The 22,435-nt window shown below is 39.5% G+C and overlaps 4 protein-coding genes across 25 annotated transcripts in view; 1 reads left to right on the forward strand and 3 right to left on the reverse strand.

Moving 5' to 3' along the window:
* Positions 1-6,584, reverse strand: LOC100141853 (myosin-10). Of its 4 annotated transcripts, none has more exons than XM_015980180.2 (21): positions 6,211-6,584; positions 5,942-6,094; positions 5,602-5,756; positions 5,476-5,524; positions 5,222-5,247; positions 5,082-5,172; positions 4,850-5,032; positions 3,747-3,821; positions 3,660-3,701; positions 3,470-3,610; positions 3,345-3,407; positions 3,197-3,292; positions 2,644-2,868; positions 2,418-2,552; positions 1,712-2,368; positions 1,501-1,665; positions 1,332-1,445; positions 921-1,286; positions 523-875; positions 268-454; positions 1-221 (listed from the first exon to the last, which is right to left on the reverse strand). In XM_015980180.2, exons 1-21 carry the CDS (start codon positions 6,367-6,369, stop codon positions 87-89), a joined length of 3,570 nt encoding a protein of 1,189 aa, XP_015835666.1. In that variant the 5' UTR covers positions 6,370-6,584; the 3' UTR covers positions 1-86. The 4 variants fall into 4 exon arrangements, with proteins under 4 accessions (XP_015835666.1, XP_015835665.1, XP_008194123.1 ...); XM_015980179.2 differs by having other exon boundaries at positions 5,602-5,813; positions 6,211-6,583; XM_008195901.3 differs by lacking the exons at positions 2,644-2,868; positions 3,197-3,292; positions 3,345-3,407 and having other exon boundaries at positions 5,602-5,813; positions 6,211-6,579.
* A 471-nt stretch (positions 6,585-7,055) lies between these two features.
* Positions 7,056-11,067, reverse strand: Rab5. Its single transcript, XM_001813053.4, has 4 exons — positions 10,897-11,067; positions 8,606-8,855; positions 8,263-8,552; positions 7,056-8,171 (listed from the first exon to the last, which is right to left on the reverse strand). Exons 2-4 carry the CDS (start codon positions 8,848-8,850, stop codon positions 8,059-8,061), a joined length of 648 nt encoding a protein of 215 aa, XP_001813105.1. The 5' UTR covers positions 8,851-8,855; positions 10,897-11,067; the 3' UTR covers positions 7,056-8,058.
* A 213-nt stretch (positions 11,068-11,280) lies between these two features.
* ncm (nucampholin) lies at positions 11,281-13,962 on the reverse strand. The gene is made up of 3 exons (XM_001811253.4): positions 12,669-13,962; positions 11,821-12,490; positions 11,281-11,762 (listed from the first exon to the last, which is right to left on the reverse strand). The coding sequence occupies exons 1-3, from the start codon at positions 13,831-13,833 to the stop codon at positions 11,327-11,329; spliced, it is 2,271 nt and encodes a 756-aa protein (XP_001811305.1). The 5' UTR covers positions 13,834-13,962; the 3' UTR covers positions 11,281-11,326.
* An 889-nt stretch (positions 13,963-14,851) lies between these two features.
* The window catches only part of LOC100141714 (uncharacterized protein), a 63,472-nt gene continuing 55,888 nt past the window's right edge, over positions 14,852-22,435 (forward strand). For 3 of the 19 annotated variants that reach the window (XM_015980208.2, XM_015980217.2, XM_015980214.2), the window contains exons 1-2: positions 14,864-15,286; positions 18,077-20,688. In XM_015980208.2, the coding sequence (XP_015835694.1) occupies positions 18,090-20,688 (2,599 nt within the window). In that variant the 5' untranslated portion in view covers positions 14,864-15,286; positions 18,077-18,089. The other 16 variants (XM_015980219.2, XM_015980218.2, XM_064356708.1 and 13 more) reach the window with 11 other exon arrangements.

A 22,435-nucleotide genomic window follows, 5' to 3' on the forward strand; every position in this document is an offset into this window, starting at 1 on the left:
TTATTTTGTAAGTACACATCTTTATTGCAGTCACTCGTTATATAAAAGTACAAAACTACAATATTGTATAAATAAGAAATACGCTGTCACTTTTTGTTTCGCCCACCACAAATTTTTGACATTGCTTTGCAATTCCATTTTTTGTTATTTTCGCGGATTTCTTGCGTTACGGCCTCGAGCGAGTTAATGAACTCTTCACACTGGTCGTCGGTCTCCTCGTCCTTTAAATTCAAGGTTTGTGGTGTTGGTGACACTGTCGTGACTTACCCTAAAATTGGGGGAATACCACTCCTCAATGCTACAAGCACAACTATCAGGAGGGCTCTCAGGGGGGCTATTCGATGAACCCTGCGAGCCCATAAACCAATCAACGGGGGGCGAGCAAGGCCGACAGCCCCTTTCGTTTTTTGTTTTATTGCAAGGTGTGCAATAATTCCGGCCTGTATTCAACGACCTATGAAAAAAAATAATCAGTTACAATTGTCGAAGCCAAAAAAATACAAAAACAACGCAAAAACCTACTCATTCTCTTGTTTTAACTTGGCAATTGTTTCGCAATAACACTGGGTTTTTTTCTTCACTCTATCATTGATCTTCCTTTGTTCCTCCAGCCAGGCTTTAACATTGTTAACAACACACCTACTCTCCGTACACAAATCATCTCGATTGTTTTTGGCATCGTTCAACTCCAACTCCAAATTTCTGATCGTTTGAGCGCACGTTTCCTTCTCACGAGTCAAAGACTTATTTTTTTCTTTCAAATTTTTAGTTTCAGCGTGTAATTTGTCCAATTTCTGCTTCAACTGTCGATTCTTCTCTTCCAGGGACACGATAGTGTTTTGTAAACTGGTCACTTGTTTCAGCAACTTATCATTCTGAAAAAATACATAAAACCCCCACAAAAAATACAATAAAATCACCTCGCTATTCAGAGCCAATTGATTCGATATCATGCTCTTGATCTCGACTTTCAACGTGCTAATTTCTTCCTGCGTCTCACTGATTTCGTTACATTCGCAAAAGTTAGCCACGGCTTTCTTATCATCAATTTTCTTCTGCACTTCACGTTTCAAATTATCAATAAACTCGGATAAACGCCGTTCCTCCTCTTGTGAATCTTTCAGTTTTTCGGTCAGTTCTTGAATGCACTGACAGTGCTCTTTTTCCTTCTTTGCTGCCCTCTTCTGAACTTCACCAACTCGCACATCTTTCGACTTCAATTCATCGTTGAGTATTTTATTGCGAGCTTCTAGTTCGGCCACTTGTCGCTTAAGCTCACTGACGTGCTACAAAAAAAAAATCAAATTTGAGATTTCCAATCAACAACCGACCATTTCAGCCCTCTTTTGCAAATCGTTCAGTCTCACGTCCTTATTTTTCAGTTCCTCACTTAATGATTTGTTACGCAACTCAGCGTCCGAAAGTTTTTTCCTCATTTCAACCAACTGAAACATTTCAATATTATACGTGGTAGAATTAGAAAAAATCACACGTGTAAACCTTGTCCTTCAAATTCTCGGCCAATTTCTTAAATAATGAAATTTCGTCCCGACACCCCGTATAACAGTCACACTTATCCACCCCCCTTGGAGCAGTGTAATGACACTCGTCACCAAGGGCACACTGGAAATCACACTCGGCCAAAGTATCGTTCAGTTCAATTAACTGCAAATAAATCATGTAAAATAGTACAACACAATACACACCGTACTGTTTGCCTCAATTCTATAACAATTTGTTTGCCTTGAGCCAACTCATGTTCCTTGGAACAGTCTTTTCGCCCCGTTTGTTTCAACTCCTTCACCTGTTTGTGCAAATGTTGGTTGTCCAATTCGCTCGTCGCCAATCTATCTTTCAAGTCTTCGTTCACTTGCCGCAAATGTTTGACTTTTTCCCGATGTTTGTCTTTCATTCGGTGCAATTCTCTCTCCATGTTTTTGACCAGTTCGTACTGTTGCCGATATTCGGCTTGAAGTTTTTGCCACTTTTTGCAATTTCGGTCTTCACACCCAGTATCATTTTTCTGGAACTCGCGACAGTCTAGATTGCACTGCAGTTGCATTATTGTCGCATTCAGTGAAACAATAGTACTTTGCAATTCGTGATTTTCCAAAATTGCATTTTCAAGCCGCATTTTCATATCGTTGATCGCATCATCGTGCATATTCAAGTCGGCATTTTTCTGGTTAATGACCAGCTGTAATTCGTCGATTTTTGCATCTTTGAGTAGATTCATCTGATTTTCAACCAAGGCCTTTTTCTCAGTATCGACCAAATCTGACTGTAATTTCTCGCTGAGGCGTTGTAACTCAATTACAGCGCGATGTAACTGACCGTTTTCCTCCTTACATGACTTGTTCGATAAGTTCTAAAAGCGCATTATTCACATACCAAATATTTTTGCGTGTTATTATTACCAAAATTTCTTGCAAATTAATGAGTTGTTCCGACATAGCCGTCATTTCATGCTTGAAACAATCAATCACGTGCTCGTAGTAGCGTATTTGGTGGCGCAATTTCTTAATCTCACCTTTGCCGCACACAACAGCCTCCTAAACAAGTCGTAATATTTGATTTTAGCGCCACAATAAACGGGAAATTTAAATCACAAGCCAAAAGCGCAAGCACGCTACGTTATTTTACCTCAAAAGCCCTAAATTCCCCTTGATATTTGTGTAATTGTGTCTCGGAAATTGCCAAATCTTGCAAGGCGTTAAAATGCTCAACTTCCAATTCGAAATTACATTCTCTCAGTTTTTTATACGACTCTATAACTTTGTTTTTTTCGGCCTCAAGTTTGTGCTTTTGTTCCTCCAAGTCTAACAAATTGACGTAAAAAACGTCACACAAGTACTGATAGTGACTGATCTAAAATGACTTAAGTTAAGTCAAATGGATGGGAGGGGAGGTGTCATGCATTTTTCAAGTCGTAAAATCAATTTTATTGCGTATAAAAGCTATAATTTGTTAATTTACAATATATTCACTTAAAACTAGTGTCTTTATTTAGTTCTTAAGTACTCGGGCAAGTGAATAAATAAAATAATAAGTTAAATAAGTTAAAATTTGTACCAGAATTAAAACATTTGGATGGCACATGCAACAATCAAATATCATGCACGGGTTTGGTGACGTGATTAGGTTTGGGACCGGGATTAGAACTTCCAAACCAACGTGCAGCCCACCCTAGACTCACTTCTTGTTGATTGTTTTGTCTCAATTCGTCTAACTCATGTTTGACACAAACTAAAGCCTGTTGGAGATTAGCAATGGTAACTTTCTGTTGCTCGATCTAGAAAAACAATCGGCGGTTGGGCGAGACTTCCTTTTGTTTTTTTTTTTACCTCAATCCTGGCCCTTTCTTCTGACGCTTCCAATACGTTAATGGAATTGAGATACAAATCGACCTTTTGCCAACAACAAAAAAATAAAGCTGAAGCACTACGAGCTACATTTTACTCAGACTTACCGCTTTTTGTAAATTGGCAGCACAGCCTTGCGAACTGGCCAAACATTTCTCCAAGTCGACACATTTGGTTTTGAGTTCGTTCACTTCGCGTTGGCGACGCTCAATTTCGTCTTCGAGGTCTTTTTCGCGGCGCCTGGCGGCCTGTAATTACGTTAAGTGAGAAATTGTGTCGTGTTTGCAATTTTTTTACCGAAGTGTTGTCCATGTCCGTGAACGTTGTCGTGACATCCACCTGGGGATAACAGTTTTATTTAGAATTTAGTGTTTTCGGACTTACGCAAGGTTTCATTCGTTTGATCAGCTGGTGGGCCTCGTCCAGTTGTTTCCTCAAAGACGCTTCATTGTCATTGTTCTGGGAAAAATACCAACTCAGTTACTATTAATAAGAAATCCGGAAACGTGATATTTAATCGTCCCGTGCATATAAATAAAACACAATTGAAACGCAAGACAATATTTACTTCAAAAACTGCAACAACAATTAACACTTTTCGAGTTTTTTCAAAAACACCATCAAGACAGTATTCGCAAAGTTAACGTCCATTAATTTAATAATTTCGTTGCCGCGTTCGCAATCTTCATTAAGTTTCGATAACTCGGCGTTATACAAGTTCCGCAATATTTTGGTGTTATCAAAGACTAAGCTTTTATTTTGTTTGGTGAGGAAATCATTTCGCTGAAAAAACGCCCACGTCATTTGGTCAAAAAACAAGTGTCCCAATTACGATTTCGATATTTTCGGTAAAAGTCAATTTGGAGAGCAGGCCTTTGATTATGTTATAAAGACTCATTAGCAGCAGACTTTTCGAGTTGTTGTCCTCCTCCAGCTCTTTGATTTTAGTTAACGATAATTTGTGTCTCTCATAAAACTGTTTCATCTTACTCTTCAAACACTTTACTTGTTCTAGAATTTTGCCGAATTCCGAAAACTTTCCATTGCCAAAAGTCGAACTTTCCTACAAATTATTTCATGTATTTTTCGCCCCACAAACAACGACCGTCGTTCAATTATGCGTATATTTAACAATAACATAAAAAGTATAACTAAAGTCAGTCAATGCGGCCTTGGCCGGAAACTTGATCAAAGGTTTTATTAAAACTCGTCACAGTAAACTTTGATTTTTCCTTGACCGGAACCTCCGTCAAATACGAGGGAACACTTTCTGTCTTGCACAAGTTCAAATCCTTCCTTTCACTTTTTTTGCTTTCATCATTGATAAAAATCACAGTCGAATATTTGGGTTTTTCGCACGTGCGATTATGTCGAATCGTTGTCAAGACGGTCTTGTCGCGACTTTTCCATTTTTTTAAAGGGAATTCGGGACAAATCTGGAGGAAAAAAGGAGTCTCGGGGACAAAATAGGGGTTCCTCCCACTTACTTGTTGCTTCAACTGTTTAATTTCCTTCCGCAACTCTTTGATTATATCGTCCTTGAAGGCTGTTTGTTTATCAGCTTGGACGCACCGTTCCTCCAACTGTTGAATATCTTTTTTAAGGGCCGAAATCATGTCGTGCTTACAGGCCACTTCTTCGGTCAGAGCACTTCTCATATCCAACATTGACTAAGAAAATTTATTAATCCATTAACAAGTGGAATAATTGATCACTCACCTGCCTGAGTGCTTCATATTCGATTGTTTTCCTTTTCAACTGTTCAAAAACATCACCGCATTTGTTGTTCTCATTTTCGTCAACCGATTCGCTTAAATCAAGTGTCATTTTTTATTTAATTGCTATACAAAGTTACTTACTCGGCTTTCGCCTCGGACGGTGTTCCCTACAATAGAATAGATTAATTAAAACAAGGAAAGCGTGGGGAATGTTGTATTTAAAAGCCGATTTTTTTACAATTGTTGTACAAAAGTGCAGGACAACAACGACAGGGGTTACAAGGACTTATTGCACGTTTGGGAGAGTTGTGACGACACCTACACTTGTCTTTAATATTTTGCTTATTTCGTTTATCTACCACTTGTAGAATCAATTTTAGTGTTTTTTTGCCTACCTTTCTCTTATTTGCGTCTTTGGAAGCGACCGGAACCAAATTTCTTTCCCTACAATTAAAAAATAATTGATTAAAATAAATTACTCTCAACGATTTTTCTGTTTAATTAATGAGATTTGGACTTACTTATTGTCATTGCTATCGTACTGTTCTTTGCCAAACAAATCTTTATAAGTGATGTCATAAAACTGCAGTCCGTCGATACTCCACTTGCGGTCCTCCCTAATTCTCCTGATAAACTCCAGTAAGTTTTTCAAATCATTTTCCAAGTAAAAAACTTTCTGGAAAGGCTCATCTAAATTGTGTGTAATACTGTAGTTTTGGTACCTTTTCATCACCTGCAGAAAAATCCCCACTGTATCACTCAACAACGATTTCACTGTAGGCGAGGAAAATATCGAAAGTGCGCCCGGAAAAGCCGCGAAAAACGCCCGAAAAAATCATTTTGTTTCTGATTTGAACTTACTTCATAAGCACTTTTGGAAGTTTGCCGCAACTTATCCTCAAGCATGCGGACCCTGTTCGTGGCCTCATCTTCCAGTTCTTTGACAATTCTGGCCATCATTTGCGTCTGTTCGGTGAGATCGTCGATCCATCTCCTCTGGACCTTGAGTTTGAGCTGTGAAATTTAAATTTAGCGGGTTAGTAAAGATGGCGCTCGGAATGGTGTCAAGAGCAGGCCACACCCACCGCCCCTTGGAAAATGGGGTTAAGGAAAGGGGTAGAAGAACGCACCTCGAGACAGTCGCCGCCCCCTTGGTGGTCGATCTCGTTGAGTTTGTTCTCGTAGAAGCTGCGGAACTGCTCCATGACGTCGAGGGCGTCCTGCTCACCGCATTTTCCACTGGAGGCAAAAACAGGGCAAACGTCCCTGTCGGTGTTGGATTTGGACATTTTTTCAGCGAGGGAAACGTAAAATTTGAATTTTCGTGCTCTTGTTGATTTAGTGGTGCGATATGGACGGCATGTTTTGACGTTTGTGTGCCCAGCTCACTTTTCCCCACTACGTCGCCTACTGCGTTATTGGGGACGAAAATAGATCGGGACCCCAACTAAGGGGGGTCCGAGAAGAGACAGCAGTTGAACTGAATCTTTGGGCTTATGTTCAGCAAAATTAAGAGTTTTTTAGGCCTTGCACTTTTTTAACGCCTTTTTTCCTTATCGTCTTAATTTTTTTTAATAGATATAAAAATTGACCATTTTATATGGTTTTTTCTTATTTACGACAAACTTATTCGAAAGAACGAAACTATTTTGATCCATACCTATGCAAAATGATCCCGGGCATCAAGAAAATCGCCAAATTCCCAATAGTTTTTTGGTTATGATTTTTTTTTAATTTTACCTATTTTTGCAATTTGCGAGGAAACTATTAGTCGGAGAACAATAGTCTTTTTTGAAAAAGGTAGATAATGCAAAGAGCTTTCCAACGATAATAAACTTCATCTTGTTATCTCTAATAGTTCAATAAATGTTTCGGGTATTGAAAATCGACAAAAACCGGATTTGAATTTATTTTTTGAGAGTATTGAGGTTCTGTTGTATTTTAACTTACCGCAGCGTTATCTGAGGGTAAACGATTTTGTATTGTAATAACTTTATTGAGTATGATTTACTTCCTGTACAATCAGTTTCTGTGCATACAGAATAATGATAACCATATATAAGCAAGCAAATAAAATTATTAATTAATAATAAATTTAATATATTCAAATATAATACAGTGATACTCATGGATAAAGAGACATCCATACCATACGATATTAGTTTTCCTCATGTTTAAAATCTGTACAACCACCTTACTACATTGTACATCTACTAAATTATATTTATATACGAATGTAGGACTAAAGGCCTCGAGATCGAGCAAGATTTGTCGGCTTCAAGGCCCCGAAATCTTGATAGATCCCGAGACCGGATGACACATGACTTACATAATGAGCGGTTTTTGCTAATTCATTATTTAAATAAAAAAAATCACTACATATAGTACTAAAAGTTTAAAAGTTCCAGTCATGCATCATGTTAAGAATGAAAAGGTTCGAAAAGAACGCGGCGGTTAAATTTTATATTTTTGGACTCGAAAACATTAGGTAATTTGAAAAACACTAAAATACACGCAAGTTGTTACGATTTATAACTTACACCCCACACAAGTATAAATTTTAAATCATCTATCAATTAGATTGACAAAACTTCCTGAAAGCTTACGTGACTCATAATTGCACTTAATCCAAACGCAAAGAACCGAATAAAATTTGACTTGAGAGTGCGTAAATTTCGTCAATCCAATTCTACACTGTCAAATATCAAGTTATTTGAATCACTCTCTAACTCAAAATTATTATCACAAGATTTTAGTTACACCAACTTGCTACATGTATAAATAAAAACGATCCGACTGAAATGCAACCAAGTGAATTGATCCTAGAGAAAGAACGAAAATAAGTGACAGTGTACTGAGTGTTGTAACGGTATTAATAAAGGGCTTCTTATTACACTTATATATCACTAAAGTGCGAGCGCACAGTCCAGTCCCTTCAACTCGATTAAAGACACAAATCCGGGCGGCTGGAGGGGCCATCACTTGCAACAGTTGCCTGCGGCTTTAGCCCCCGTGTCGCCCTCTGCCAGCCTCCTTCCTTGGCCACTCGCACCCTGAGCCGTCGCCTGCTCGTTTTTGGGGAGCTTCTTGGCTGCAAACACGTCACAAATTGAATTTCTTTTGCCCAAACCGTGAAAGCACCGCTCAGCCAAGCTTGAAGAGGCCGAAGACCCTTAACGTACCTATCGCCAAGAAGATATCGTTGACATTCATAGCCGTCTTGGCCGACGTTTCCATGAAGAGCAGCCCGTTTTCATCGGCATACGTCTGTGCCTCTTCAAACTCCACCATCCTCTTATTGGCTAAATCTTGCTTGTTTCCAGCCAAGGCGATGACGATGTTGGGACTCGCCTGTCGCTGGAGTTCCTTCACCCACGTCTTTGCCCGTCCGAACGTATCCTGGTTGGTGATGTCGTAGACGACGATAGCTGCCTGCGCCCCTCGGTAGTACATCGGGGCCAAACTGTGATACCTGCATATTGTCTATCTAAGAAATGTTTCTTAAGAAAATTTAGAGATGGTGACCTTTCCTGGCCTGCAGTGTCCCAGATTTCGAATTTGACGGTGGTGTCGTCCAGACATACGGTCTGTGTGAGGAAGGCGGCGCCGATGGTGCTCTCTTGGTACTCGTGGAATTGGCCTTTGACGAAACGCAAGACGAGACTGGATTTACCGACGGCCGATTCGCCAAGGAGCACCAATTTGAACTGGCAGATTTTGCCCTGGGTTGAACCGTTGGGGCGCTGGGCTGTTCCGGTCCTGTTTGCCATATCGGCTAGCAATGACAAAATTTTATCTATACTAAAATCTGGCCCTTTCTGCCATAAAACCTTGACATGCACAATACTTACTTAAGGTTATTCAATTTCAATTCAAGTTAACCTCTAGATGCCTACCACACTAAATAAATTCAATAACAACTTTTAGGATATATTTGATTATTGGTTTCGGGTTTTTAGTCATGAATAATCCGATTTGTAATCCAAAACGTCGACTTAAAATAAATATTTTCAATAATTGTCCGAATTTCGTTATTCAGTCCTTTTTCCAAAGCCTTTTAATTTCCATAAATGAAGTCAAAGGATATCATGCATACGATTCATTACCATTTTAACTAAAAAGTCACTATTTTGCACCCAAGGGGTCAAATTCTGGTTGTTTTCAAAGAAGCAAAGGTTAATAAAACACAAAATTGTGACAACAGTTTAATTATATTTTCTAAAAAAAAATAATAGAGGAAAAAAATTATCCAAGTATTTCCTATCTTATCAAATAATGTGCTCGAAAAATAGACAGTTTTATCGTAAGATGTTTTGGGAATTCCCTTAACTCTTTCAATTCAAACCTAAAAATATCATGTTTTACAAGCGTAACAGTGAGATTGGTGACTTCTGAACCAATCATGACTCTTAATATTCAGATATTTTAATTTATAAATCGATTTTTCTGACACAAATTTAAAACAGTTTTGGGTGAGGAAAGCGCCCGTTTGGCCTGGCCTGTGGTTTTATTTTATTGTTTATTTTATTTTTGATATGAATTAATCTAATATCAAAGAAATAAACTGTGTAATTTGGCGGTTTCCGGTTGGAGTATTACTAACTGCTATAGAAAATGCATTCAGTTATTGCATAAATTATTGATTTTTTATTGAAAATCCAGTCAAGGATTATAAAAACGTGTAATAATTTTCCAAATTAATAAAAAACGGATTCGTTGGCCTCTGGCTCAAAGTTTCCGATGCAACAAAACAAAGTCTCATTTTGCATACTTTGATAAAACATTCATAAAACAAACAAGAAATTTAATGATGTGTTTTACATTTTTGTAAACATTTTAAACGCTCAAATAAAATTCTATTCTTCCAGTGTGAAAGATAATGTTGCAAAAACAAGGTAATTGATAAACCATTCATTAGATAATATTTTATTAATTAAATTTCTTCATTAAAGCAGGTGGGAATGTTGAAAGTGATATTTATTTTTATTTCACAACGCTTTAGTAAACAGTGTGTGAGGTAAGAGGGTTTAAACAGCTAACAATTAATAATGAATTTGAATAAAAACGTATTTATTTTGGGATCATTGATAAGTTCAAAATCAATTGTTTGTGAACAGAGACGTCACTTCCCCTAACTTACGATAAAACAACCACCCTTGGTATAAATTCAGCTTTCTTTCCGTTAATCGGATGACTAATCTGAATGTTATTCATAACAATAACAGTGGCATTGGAGGGAAAACCTGGCACAGGAATAATTTCAGAATAATCAAATAATGCAATGTTACATCCGGCCTTGTAAAGCATGAAAGCACGTCTCCGCGAGAATTCACCAACGTGAAGAGATTCAGGTCTTGTGTGTGAAAAAATGAGTTATCGCACTTGGTCGAAATTTTACAAGTTTGTTCTGCGATTAATACAATCTCTTATCTCTGGTAAATGTTCTGGTAGTTGTCGAGTGGTCATAACTACGTTCGTAATTATCTGTTTATGCAAGCCAGTCTGTGCGGCTTTAATCCCCGATAGGGGCTTCACAGCAATGACCTATAACACATAAGAGAGCTGATAACCGTGTCGTGGAATTAAAAAAGAAGGGGGCGTATGGCTCTCAAGGCTCCGGGGTTCAAGGGCGTCGTTGTCCGAAATCAGCTGACTTTTCAGGGGCCCCGCGAACGCCTCAATCAACAGGTCCAGGACCCCGTTACAATCCGACACGAAACATTGAGATTTACTTTAATGCGAATGACGCATTTGACATAATAAAAAAAACATCGTCTCCACTCATCTAACCTACCGACTTGGCTCTAGCTACTTACTTTGGTTAAATAGCTCACGTTGCACTAATACGATTACTGTTTTTCTTCCTCATAAAAATACCTTTGATCGGATTTATTGTTTTTAACACGATAGCACCAATTTACTACACAATGAACAAAAATTAGTGACACACAAAATGACAGCTCGGACCCGACGAAACTGCTTGCCAACCTCGCCAACAAAAACCACCAAGCCTTGTTCACCCAAATTTTCAGTTAAAACTAACCCAAAATTAAAATTTTCACCCAAATTTGTCTCATTTTAGCAAAAGCACAAACACGCAATTTAATTAACACCCACATTTCGTCAAAAAAAATGCCAAAAGTGTGGGTTTGACTAAGCGCCAAATTCAAATCTGGTAACTTTAAGGAATCAAACACAAGTCACAAATAAAAATATTTATTCAATACAATTTATGTACAAAGTAACTTATCTCCTACTCTTATGCTTCCTCTCGGGGCTCCTACGCCGCCTCCGATCGTCTCGATCGCGTGACCGTCTCTCATTATGTCTGTGTTTCCTCGCATCTGTTTTTCGTTTTTTATCATCGTCTGATGCTTCTTTTGTCGGTTTTTTCCTCTTCTTTTCTTCCTTCTTCTTACGTGGTTTCTCATCTTCGGAACTTGACGAATCCGAATCACTACTATCGGAACTGGATGAGCTTGAACTGCTAGTGCTACTGCTGCTAGAATCACTTGATTTTTCAGTAATCGTCAAGGGATTGACTTTAGGGGCTGTTTTCAAATGTTCCCTCAACTCGGCCGTAAGCCCCCCTAAGCCAATCGACGTGAAAAAATTAATCGCAAATCTTGTATTTTTGGGATCATCGCGCGGAAACAGCCCCTCAAAATGTGGCTGAAGCGTTCTGAAAAAAATCCAAAAAATTAACAAAACCTCGTTAATTATCAAACACAGTCACTTACGCATCTTTAAGCCTGGCATTTAACTTCTCCAAGCCCATATATTCGGCCAATTCCTGGAACAAAATCTTGATGAAAATCCGATTGGAACTATTGGTATCCTCTTCGTTCAGTTTCATAATTTCTAAAACCTCCCATCCAATCGCATCGGTGAACAACAAATGTGCGAAAAACTTGCTAACATTTCGCAATTTATTTGTGTCAAGTCTGTGTGTTGTGGCGTACGTGTCTTTGAAGATTTGTTGGAATGGCTCGACATAAATCTGATTCACTTGACAAAATCTCTGTGCCAATAATCCGTAAAACTTCTCGTAAGTCCGTTGTTCGGCACAACAGTCGAGGAACATGTGGCATAATTCGATTTCTTGGCCCGGTTTCAGTTCCATTTTCATTAGTTTGTGGGCACTTTCCTCAAAATCTAAACTTGATTGGATGGTTAAGTAGATTGTTCTGCGTAGGGCCACGAGGTTGGTCTCCGTATTGTCGATTATGTTGGATTCGTTCTTTTGGGCGCCTTCTTCTTCCTCTTCGTCCTCGTCTTCGTCGTCTTCCTCGTCACCGGACTCTTCCTCCGAGCCGGAGCCCGACTCGCTGTCCATGTCCAGGATTTCCTTGCTCAAAGTCTTGTACTTCCCCTCGTTTTCCTCGTAGTTGTCGTCGAATTTAAACACATCTAGACAGGATAATCACAGAGTGAACGAGGCAAATTAAGGAATTAATTAATTAAAATTTCAAAATAATTTTTTCTGAGAAATAAAAAAATAATAATAAAAAATCTCAAAACCTGGATACCCCGATTTTTTTGTATAAAAAATTAAGTACAGTTCCACCTAATTAAAAAGTTTCCTTACTTAAAATATCCTCAGCATTTGATTGCTTAACATCATCCAGCGTAATCAAATGTGTAAACTGGTGCTCCTCATCCACCAAATCCAACTCTTCAATAACAGCGGCATGATCCTTAAACCCGTCCTTCCTGATTTGGAACATAACTTCAATCATGTACTGAATCCTCGGTTCCAACTTCCCCTCATGTAAAATATTCCTCAACATTTCAAAGATGGCATTAATGCCTTTACTCGAAACCTCAGTCAATTTCTGTCCACATTCCTTCAGAAACGAAATCGCAACTTCAACCGAATCATCAGTTGGCGTCTCCACCAAAAGAGTCAAAATCTCCAAGGCGAGAATTTCATGCGCAACCCTCTGATTAACCAAATGAGCCACAAAAGTCGTGGCCGAAATGCAGATAATTTTATTATTCTGCTTGAAACCGCGCTTGAATTGCAAAACCAAACGTTTCAGTAACAATTCTCCAATATTAGGGAATTTCGAATTGATGACAGCGACCAGGGCTGCGTACACGTTTGTGAAAGTTGGGGACGCAGCTTGCGCTTGTATTATGGACTTGCAGAGCAGTCCGCGCCCCCTTACCACATTCTCATGGAGCAATTCCCGCGAAATAATCCCAATGTTGGACGTATTCACCTTGTTAATAAACCCATGAATGGATTTTTTTAACGCCTCCCACGCAATTCTTTGATACGCCGCCGAGCTCTTATCAGTAATCTCCGCTTGCATCATCCGCAGCTTCGCTGGAGGGATGTAAGCCCCACCTGTCCGTGTCAGTAAATCCACGGTTTTGCGCTCACGGGGGGCTATCACCGACTTATCCGTCTCCTTCTCAGACTCTTTGTCTTTATCGTCGGGCTCGCCCCCGTAATACCTACTACCCACCTGATGGTCATCCTTGCGGGGGTATTTGGTCCAATATCTATCGCTGTTTTTCTTGTGTTCTTGATCCTCGCCGTAATACCGAGGGTATTCTTCAAGGGGGCGGTCCAAGTCGTGGTATTTGCGACTTTTGCGACGGTCTCGTGAACGCGAACGGCGGGAACGCTTCCGGGAGTCTTTATGGGGCGAGTCGTCACGACGTTTTTTACGGGATTCAGGGGATTTGGAGCGGCTTTTACGCTTGGGTTTGGGCTGTGGGGAGGTTTCGGTGTCGGTGGTCATTTTTTAAGCACTCACAAAAACACAGTAAGAAATTGGGGCGATTATTGACAACACACAACAACGCAAGAGGTTGAGGTTATGTGGCACTGGTGATAATGACAAATTCCCTACTATTTTTGAATTTTAAAGTCGCCAGATTTTTTTGTGCATTTAGAATAAATTATAATTAATTATATGTACGTGTTTACGCAATTATAACATAACTAGAGGGCCAGGAATTGGTGGTTTTATTAATTCCAGACATATTTGAAAATTTACAGACTTACTAAATTAGTGACAAATCTAAAATTTCAAAAAAATTTGAATGTGATTTTGGGGGTCACGTTTGCCTAAAAAATATATCACGACCTGGGAATTTTGGGATTTTAATGATCTTTAAATGTTAAATAAAAGAAAACTAGATGATGTAACGTTTAGCTATTGATAGAAAACAAAAAGTACCTACATGGAAGTAATTTTGGCAAAATTTGTTACTTTGGAACCTTAAATATTGATTTAAAAGTTCAAAACAATAAAATTTTAAGTAGAGCATGTCTGAAAAGTTTGCTATTTTTTTCTTGTATTGTGTATTGTTTGTTTGTAGATTAACATATAATACGTGTTATATTTTATGATAACATTTCAGGCAATTGAGAAGACAAGATATGATATTGTAAAATTGTGAAATAGTCAGAACCTTATGGTTCTCAGGTCGCGATATTTTCAGAATATTTACTTCGACAGCGACTTTTAATGTGTTCCCATAAAATGAATAACTTGACACAGACTTTCGCTTTTTCTTGAAGAGAAATGGCTGTTGGTGCAAAAACAAGCAAAAACCGATAATAGTGGCTAATAACAGCTCTAGCGTACAATTAAATTTTTATGGCACAATAACAAGTTCGATCAAAGATTTCTCAACAATACTTCCGCGGTGAAAAGAGCGTTTTTACGGCATACTGAAAGTGTTACAAGGTATTTTATTCAGTTTGTGGATTTTAAAAAATCGGCGCGGAGAACGATAAGGTCACGCATTTTAATTTTGCGGAATTTCGCGGAGGCCTCCCATGAATATGTGAAATGTTTGCGTGTACCATATTTTATTAAACAGTTTGAACAATAAACAGTGCGAATGCAGCGTTTTCGAGGCATCAAGGTCACTGCCAAGTGAACTTAAACCCAGCTCCAGCTGTTTCAAAGATCGACCAACGAAACCAATCCGTACAAAAGAGCCCGAGGCTGCTTTATGGAGAGTACCCATGCTATAGCAATTCAGTTGGTTCTCAACCTTTCGGTGCCGATACCGTGCGCGTTCTCCTCTCCCATTTTTCCAAAATTTTGCCCAATTTTTGGTACTTTTTCTAAGTAAAAAAGCGTGCCGGGTTGGTGTAGGTGCTAAAGGTGCTGGGCCCAAGGTTGCGACTTTTGTTAATCATCTTGCTTGGAATAATTACAAGTGGAACTTGCAGTCATGGTAAATAATTATTTCGCACAAATCGCTCTTTTTTTAGAAATTAATTGACCACTCGCTTGAGTAGTTAGGGGAAAGAATTTTAATTATAGTTTTGGGTGCAGTTCCGATAAAAAGGTCACAAAAGGGTTATCGTAAAATGCGCAACAAGACCGAAAATAAGGCCTCCAAAAGTCGTCTCGTTGCTCTAATCGCAATAATGAGTAAACCTTTTAGTGGTCAACTTATCGACCCAAATAAGTCATTAAAAAACCACTTATCGTTACTCATTTTAACATGTTTCTGCAATAATTACTAATTAGTTTTCGTCGAAAAATTGTATTGTATTTTTTTGGGTCGTGGAATTATGTAAACGTGATGTCATTTGTTTAACATTTAAAAGAAACATTACCATAAAAATATTATGCACCTCCAAGCATTAGCATGTGTCGCACTAAAAGCTAAAAATATCGTCTTTATGGGCGAAGCCTTCCAGAGGCATCAAAGACCTTTCGGTGGCTGCTTCCGAAACTATTTTACCTGAGTTTATGAATTAGCGCCACTGAATCAGGTGTGATCTTCAACAATGGTCGAGGAATTTTAATGTGATTCTGATTGTCATTTTTATTCTAATTAAAAAACATTGAGTTTGTTTTCTCCGTCAGGGTCAAATGTTAGTGTTTACTTTAGCAGTGTGAATAACAAACACTGCCAAAATTTTTGACGACTACGAGGGCGGTCATTCAAAACTAATTCCTTCGTGTAAATAAACCCATCACGTGTTTGTCCATTGTCTCAGTCTCTTTGTGTGGTTATTGTTTTTTAATTTCCAGCTATTGTTGGCACCCGTCGTGTATATAAATTTTTTGGGGTAGGTATTTTACACCCTCGGTAAGGTGTTTAAATCAAACAATGCGCCCACATCGGTGATCTGTAGGCGTAATGGATGCTTGAGCAGAGTGTCATCTCATTTCTTTGTTTACCTACAAGGTCTTTGATTCTTATACGGGATATAAATTGGTCTTTTCGTCCACCCTAGCAAGTGATTTATTTATAGCCGGAATTGTTCTTTTGTTTGTTTTTCCAGACGCCTGGTCTTTACACCTATAAATATGTCTGTCTTTCCTATAAATATCTTTAATTGCTAATTAAGCCATGATTAATCGGCGCGCTCTAATTGATAAACGCGGGCAAAAATTAATCAAGTGATAAGTGTGCAGGTATGAAGGGTCGTCAGCCCAATTTCCGCCCCTTCTGCGCCAGATGTTGGTAGAAAAACGAAAGACGTCATCATTTGGAGGATTTCCTGTGATGTGTCCCACACATCTCACAATTCTCGATTGAAAATTTGCAAACTAACAAAATAAAATCCGCCTCTGCGTTCTTCAATGAACTCGCTTCTTGCACCACAATGCACATTCAAACGTCAAATCCGCTAGACGTGAGCCGAATAATAGAATCGGGTCAGTCTGATTTAAATTCGTCTTAATTAATTTTAGTTTAATGAGATTCGAAACTTTTTCGCTGAATGCACCCGTGAAATACGCCCATAAATGGTTTATTTAATCATCGGTGGGAAAACTAGTTTGCGTTTCCTCCGGCTTTCATTTGCATTAAATGCGACGAGACATTTTTATCGATTTTTCCAACTGGGAAATTAAATTAACACCGAAGAAAAGTGCGCGGATAGGCAACCAACCGTACACCTGCTTTTTTTGCAATAAAAGGCGTTGACTCTAGAACCAATTGCATTGCACTCGGGAAGGTCACACCAATTTTCGTCACGGTTGGTCATTCTTCCGCCAATTAAACACCGAATTCCCTTTCTTATCTTTTATTAGCGCAAAAACACTAATGAAAACTAAAAATAAACATGGGGACCTTAAATAGGCCCCAAGCACGCACTCGGCGGTATTTCAGGATTGACGGCGACTCGAGAATTTCAGGAATTGCCACGGGTGTTTCCCCGACAAGTTAGCTTTTTTTTCTTGAACATTAGAACTGCACGTCTTGTCTGTAAATGGCAAACGAATAGTTTATTTATATTTCCCCTCAGCCAGGAACAGTGCTGCCTTTCATGAGATTTATGTTAAGAGACGATAAAGAAACGCAAATTGGTATTAAAGCGCACGAAGCATTTCACACGCTTTTATTATTCCAAGAACGTTGCAAATTGACATTATTACAGTACTGCGCCCGGTTATTATTTAATAACAATTTAATTGCGCTGACCTCTGGGCTCGTAAAAACAATCTGAATGAATTAATCGGCATCTAAACAATGCGGGTGACTGAGGAAGTCTTAGGTGTTGTAGTGATAAGGATTGCAAAAGCGTCAGGTGCTTATCTATCAGTCGGATGTATCAAGTCGGAGTGTTTAGTGCGCTTCCAAGTTAAAACTCTTCGGCCAACTCTCATCTCGTTGCCCTCAAGCAGCTGCAGTTTATAAAGGTATGCGTGACTCACGACGATTTGCTCTCGCTCTTCAGTCAACATGAAATTCTTACAACAACTGCATGTGTGTGCAGATTTGTGCCGTATGGATCAATGCACCTGATCTGTGGTGAAACTGCCATTCCTGGTAACTTACTTGCGCAAATTCACTCTAGATGAGTGAATTTGGTGTTTTTATCGACAGCTCGCACCTAGTTCGATCTACGTTACATTTCACTCACCCAACGAGATAAAAATTACACGACTGATAAGATAATATATGCAAACAACAGCCATTCCTTCAACAATTTGTTAATTTGTGTTGTTCTGTAAAGTAACGCAAATCGATCGTTATTACTAACTGTTTCCTTATTATTTCCAGGAGTTTCACCGAGATGACCGACAAAACCGAGCCGCCACAAGCCGGTGAAAAAGTGAAAGAGAGTTCGATCATTTCAACGATTCACAGGGCCTACAAAAACGACGATTTGGTTCTTCGGGACCCCACAAATCGACGGAGTTTCATCAACCGTTCGGCTTACGCCAAACTGCACCGCTCCTCAAGCACCGGAACCAACCGCCACAGTGTTGGCAATCTAAAATGCCGGTTTGAAAGCCTGTCCCGGGAGAATTCGCAAGACAAATCACCACCCAGCGAAAGCTCCGAGGAAGACACCAAATTCACTCCTGCCAGTTTCGGATACCCCAAGACTGCCAAATTGAACCCCCCACTCATCAAACCCAAGCCCCAAATCCGCAAAAGCGCCCCCAAAGATGTGAATTCGAACGTGGTGCCCAAACGGGAATCGAGCGATGGTGAGGAGTACCGTACCATTGTCCAGCAGTCGGCGTCTGAGGAAAGTGTAGACAAGATAGCCAAAGAGTTGTCCAATTTCACGATGGACGGCAAGCCGAAGAAACGCGGGAGTTTCCGCAAGTTGTTCCTGGGGGGTTTGTTCAATAAAGACAAGAAGAAAAAGGAGGAGGAGCGCAAAAAAATCGGCGATAATATCGTTTACAATGATAATTTACGCAACGAGTCCAGTTTTGTGAAACAGGCGCCTTTCCCGGTCAATGAGCGCATACGCAACCAGGAAATACACGAGGAAAAAATCAAAGAACTCGAACAAAAGTATGCAGAAATGCACGTGAATCGCTTCAACCAAATTCGACAAAACTTCAGCGAGACACGCGATTATGTTCCAAAAAACACGAGCTCGTCCGAATCGGACAAAACCAACGGTGTCGTGGCTCGTGACACTCCCCCAAGAGCCAAAGAAACCTACCAGAATATCCAAGTGGTTAAGCCAAAGTCGGTCACGCCTTCGCCTAGTCCCAGAACCATCGAACGCAATTTAAACCGCAGTAACAGTAAGGAATACCCGGACAAGCCCAATGTCACACCCGAGGATACCTACGGGACCGTTTTCGACAGTTTGGAGTATTCCAGCAGGAATGGTGACCTGAAACCGGTGGCCGCTTCACCGAAACCACTCTCGTTGGAAAGCACCAAGTTGAGGCTTCCTTCCAACCGCGAGATCTACGAGCCTTTGCCAAGGGTCAAGTCACCGATCCCGTCAAATAGGGTTAGTACCGATAAAATCATCGCGACTGAGCTTTTGAAAGGGTCAAGATCGCCCACTCCTCCGAAGAGAACGGTTTCAAAGCCTGATGATTTTTTGGCTGGCAAACCACCAATGTCGCCAATGTCGCCCCGGAAAAACGAACCACAAGTCGATAGAATTGTGACTAATGCACTTGTGCACGCCCCTCGACCGGAAACGCCGCTCCGGGCTGCCACTCCGGTTGACTTACGCATGTCCGTGTCAATGAAAATGTCGCCTAATAAGAAGGACATCCGGAAGAGCGTCGAGGAGTACTATTGGAAGGAGCTGAAGAAATTGAAGGAAGAGGAAGATTCGCGACTTTATGCCATGCAAGTGAATGGCTATTTTGAAGACCAAGCCAAGCTGAAACGTTCGAGAAGTCTCTCACCTTCAAGGGTAGGACGTAGGAGTTTGAGTTTGCCACGAGACAATCGGGGGGTTTACGAAGGGGTGCGGGTGCAACCGCAGGCAATTCCCGAGGATCAGGTCATGTCAGGGAGACACTTTGTTTACGATCAACGGTTCGTTCGGGGAAGTACCGAACGGAGGACCGTAGACAGTCTCCAAAGACCGATTTTTCGCCGTGGTAGTTTGACCAAACAAGAGATTTATGAACCCCAGTATAACAAGAGAGTGAGTTTTTCGAACGGACAACAAGCCTGGCCGACTAGGAATGGCTACGTCCAAAGCCCCCCACAGAGACGCTTAGACTCGCAGTTGGAGGACGAAGTCTTCGTTGACAGCCCCAATAAAGAACCAATTTATGGGACACGTTACACCAACGAACCCATCTACAGTAACCGGGTTTTGGAACAGTTCCGGGCCCGCCCATTGTACGACTCCCCCAGGAGACAGCTTTATAACTACAACCCTCAGATGGGGTCCCGGAGGTCCTCCATGGAGGCGATCCCGCGTCAAGACCTTTACGTCTCGCGTCAAATCCGCAGGCCGGTGTCTAACATCCCTGAGGATTACGCTTTCCAGCAGTACCCTCGCAACTCGGTCATTTATTCCTCCCGTCAAAGCATGGCAGAGCCGCTCTACGGCCACCAGAAGCAGGTCACAGTGAGGAACAAAGTCTGCGATATTTATGGCCAAATCCACGATTCGCCCCAGTCTGGGGTCGTGATGGGTCAGTTAAGCACCTCAGTGCCTCACCAACCCGAGTATTTCGTCCGCGGTTCGCGTTTAACTTCAAGTGCTAATGATGTAGGCCAACGAATTTACGAACCGAGAATTCAGAAATTCTCACCGAACCGACCGTTGCCACCTCCGCCGACCAAACCCAACCGTTTGCAGGTTTCGGATACGGAGAGCGGGTCCGATGCGAGCGAGATCCAGAGGATCTTGCAAAGTAAATCGAAAAGTAAAAAGCGGGGCTTGTTCGGTAAGTGAAGTGTGGGGAGGAGAAAGTGCCATTTCCTCGAAAAATCTTGAATTGAAGCTGCTATTTAGGTTAAGGTTTGTGTGCTACTTAAGTTTTTTATGTAACTGTTGTACTTAAAATTTGTAAATAAATTTTATCAAGTTTCGGCGTGTTTCTATAACCTTGGGTAGCTCCCTTCAATTCTTGATTTTTTTACATTGTGTCTTTTATATAACATTCATTGTGATATACTGATATAAACTGATAACAAGTACTTATGGACCTAGACTATCGTCAAAAGTTATTTGAAGTAACAGTTATTATTATCTATACTATCTTGAAATAAATATTTATCTACCAATCTTTTGCTATGTTTTATTGACTGGCGCAAAACCTAAGTCTATACTTTTCTAAGGCTTGAAAAAGTTGAAACGCCATTTTTATCGCTTGCTACATAAAACTAATTGATTGCTAAAACTCGTAAAACAAAATGAAACTAAAACTTTGAAAAGGAAGTGATGTTATCTTACCGAAATTAGAACTTTTTAACTGGAAATCTATTTGGATTAAGGTTTATGGCTCTATTAAAATCATTATGTCGATTTTGATGTGCTTTCGAAATCGATTAAGTTACCCTAGTTATACAACTGGGAGTGCACTCTGAAGGAATAAATAATTTTAAAGTGGGAAAAGGGTCGATTAAAACGGATTTGATGGCCCAATTATCGTAGTAAGACCAAAATGTGGATCCCGATTGGTCCCAAGGCCGAAAATTAAGCCAATACCGAAGTTATAATTCTTAATAAAAAAGATTAATTTTTTTTGAAGAGATATATAGTTTAACTAGTTTTGGAAATTATATTAAAATCGAATTGTTTATCCTATGAGTGCAAGTTTTTAACATGAAAAAAAGCCTCCGAAGAACTGAAAAAAAAACAACTCTCCGAATTCTTATAATAATTTATTTGAAACTTGAATTTCATTGTACATAGTACCTTTAAAAATAAAATATAAATAAAAATACTTGTAGGTAGGTATTTAAACATGATAAAAATTTAGAGATATTGACATGAAACGCTAACGGACTTTTACAGTAAACGACGAGAAATGAGATTAATAATTTTTAATTTCTCGGATCTCCCTTAACTCGTATTTTGCGAATTGCTTTTATACAAATTGTGTCTTTTTGAAATAGCAACACACCATTTACGTTTATCTGTACATCAAAAAACAAAATAAATATTTATTTACGTAAAGTGAAGTTGGGTAAATATTCAACAGGGACAAGGACAAGTGCGTCTAGAGGTTATATTTATTAACGATCAATCAAAACTTGGACGTTGATATTACAAAAAAAAAACAAAGGGGAGAAACTATTTACTGTATAATACCTAAATAGATGCATTTTTCACGTTTTTATCAGTTATCTTTTTGAATTTTCGCCTTTAAAGATCAAAAATAGAGTGAGCTATTTTGCTGTGCAGCTATTTATTAGCGCTCATCAATATGACCTGTTACGAAAGGTAATTGACTTGAAACACAAACTATGAAGAGGAAGCGACGTTTTTATCTGACTGAAAATAGAGCTCTTTAACTTGAATATTAATTTGAGCAGAGTTTATTGGCCTATTAAAATAATTATGCGTGTTATTAGTGTTATAAGAATGAAAGAACGCTTTGGTGTTATGCAACCAACTATACACCAAAAGGGGTGAATAGATTTTCTGTAACTTTTGGGCGTCTTATTCCGCTTTATTTTGCCATATCA

The sequence above is a fragment of the Tribolium castaneum genome, chromosome 5, assembly GCF_031307605.1.
Source record: "Tribolium castaneum strain GA2 chromosome 5, icTriCast1.1, whole genome shotgun sequence".
NCBI lineage: Eukaryota > Metazoa > Arthropoda > Insecta > Coleoptera > Tenebrionidae > Tribolium > Tribolium castaneum.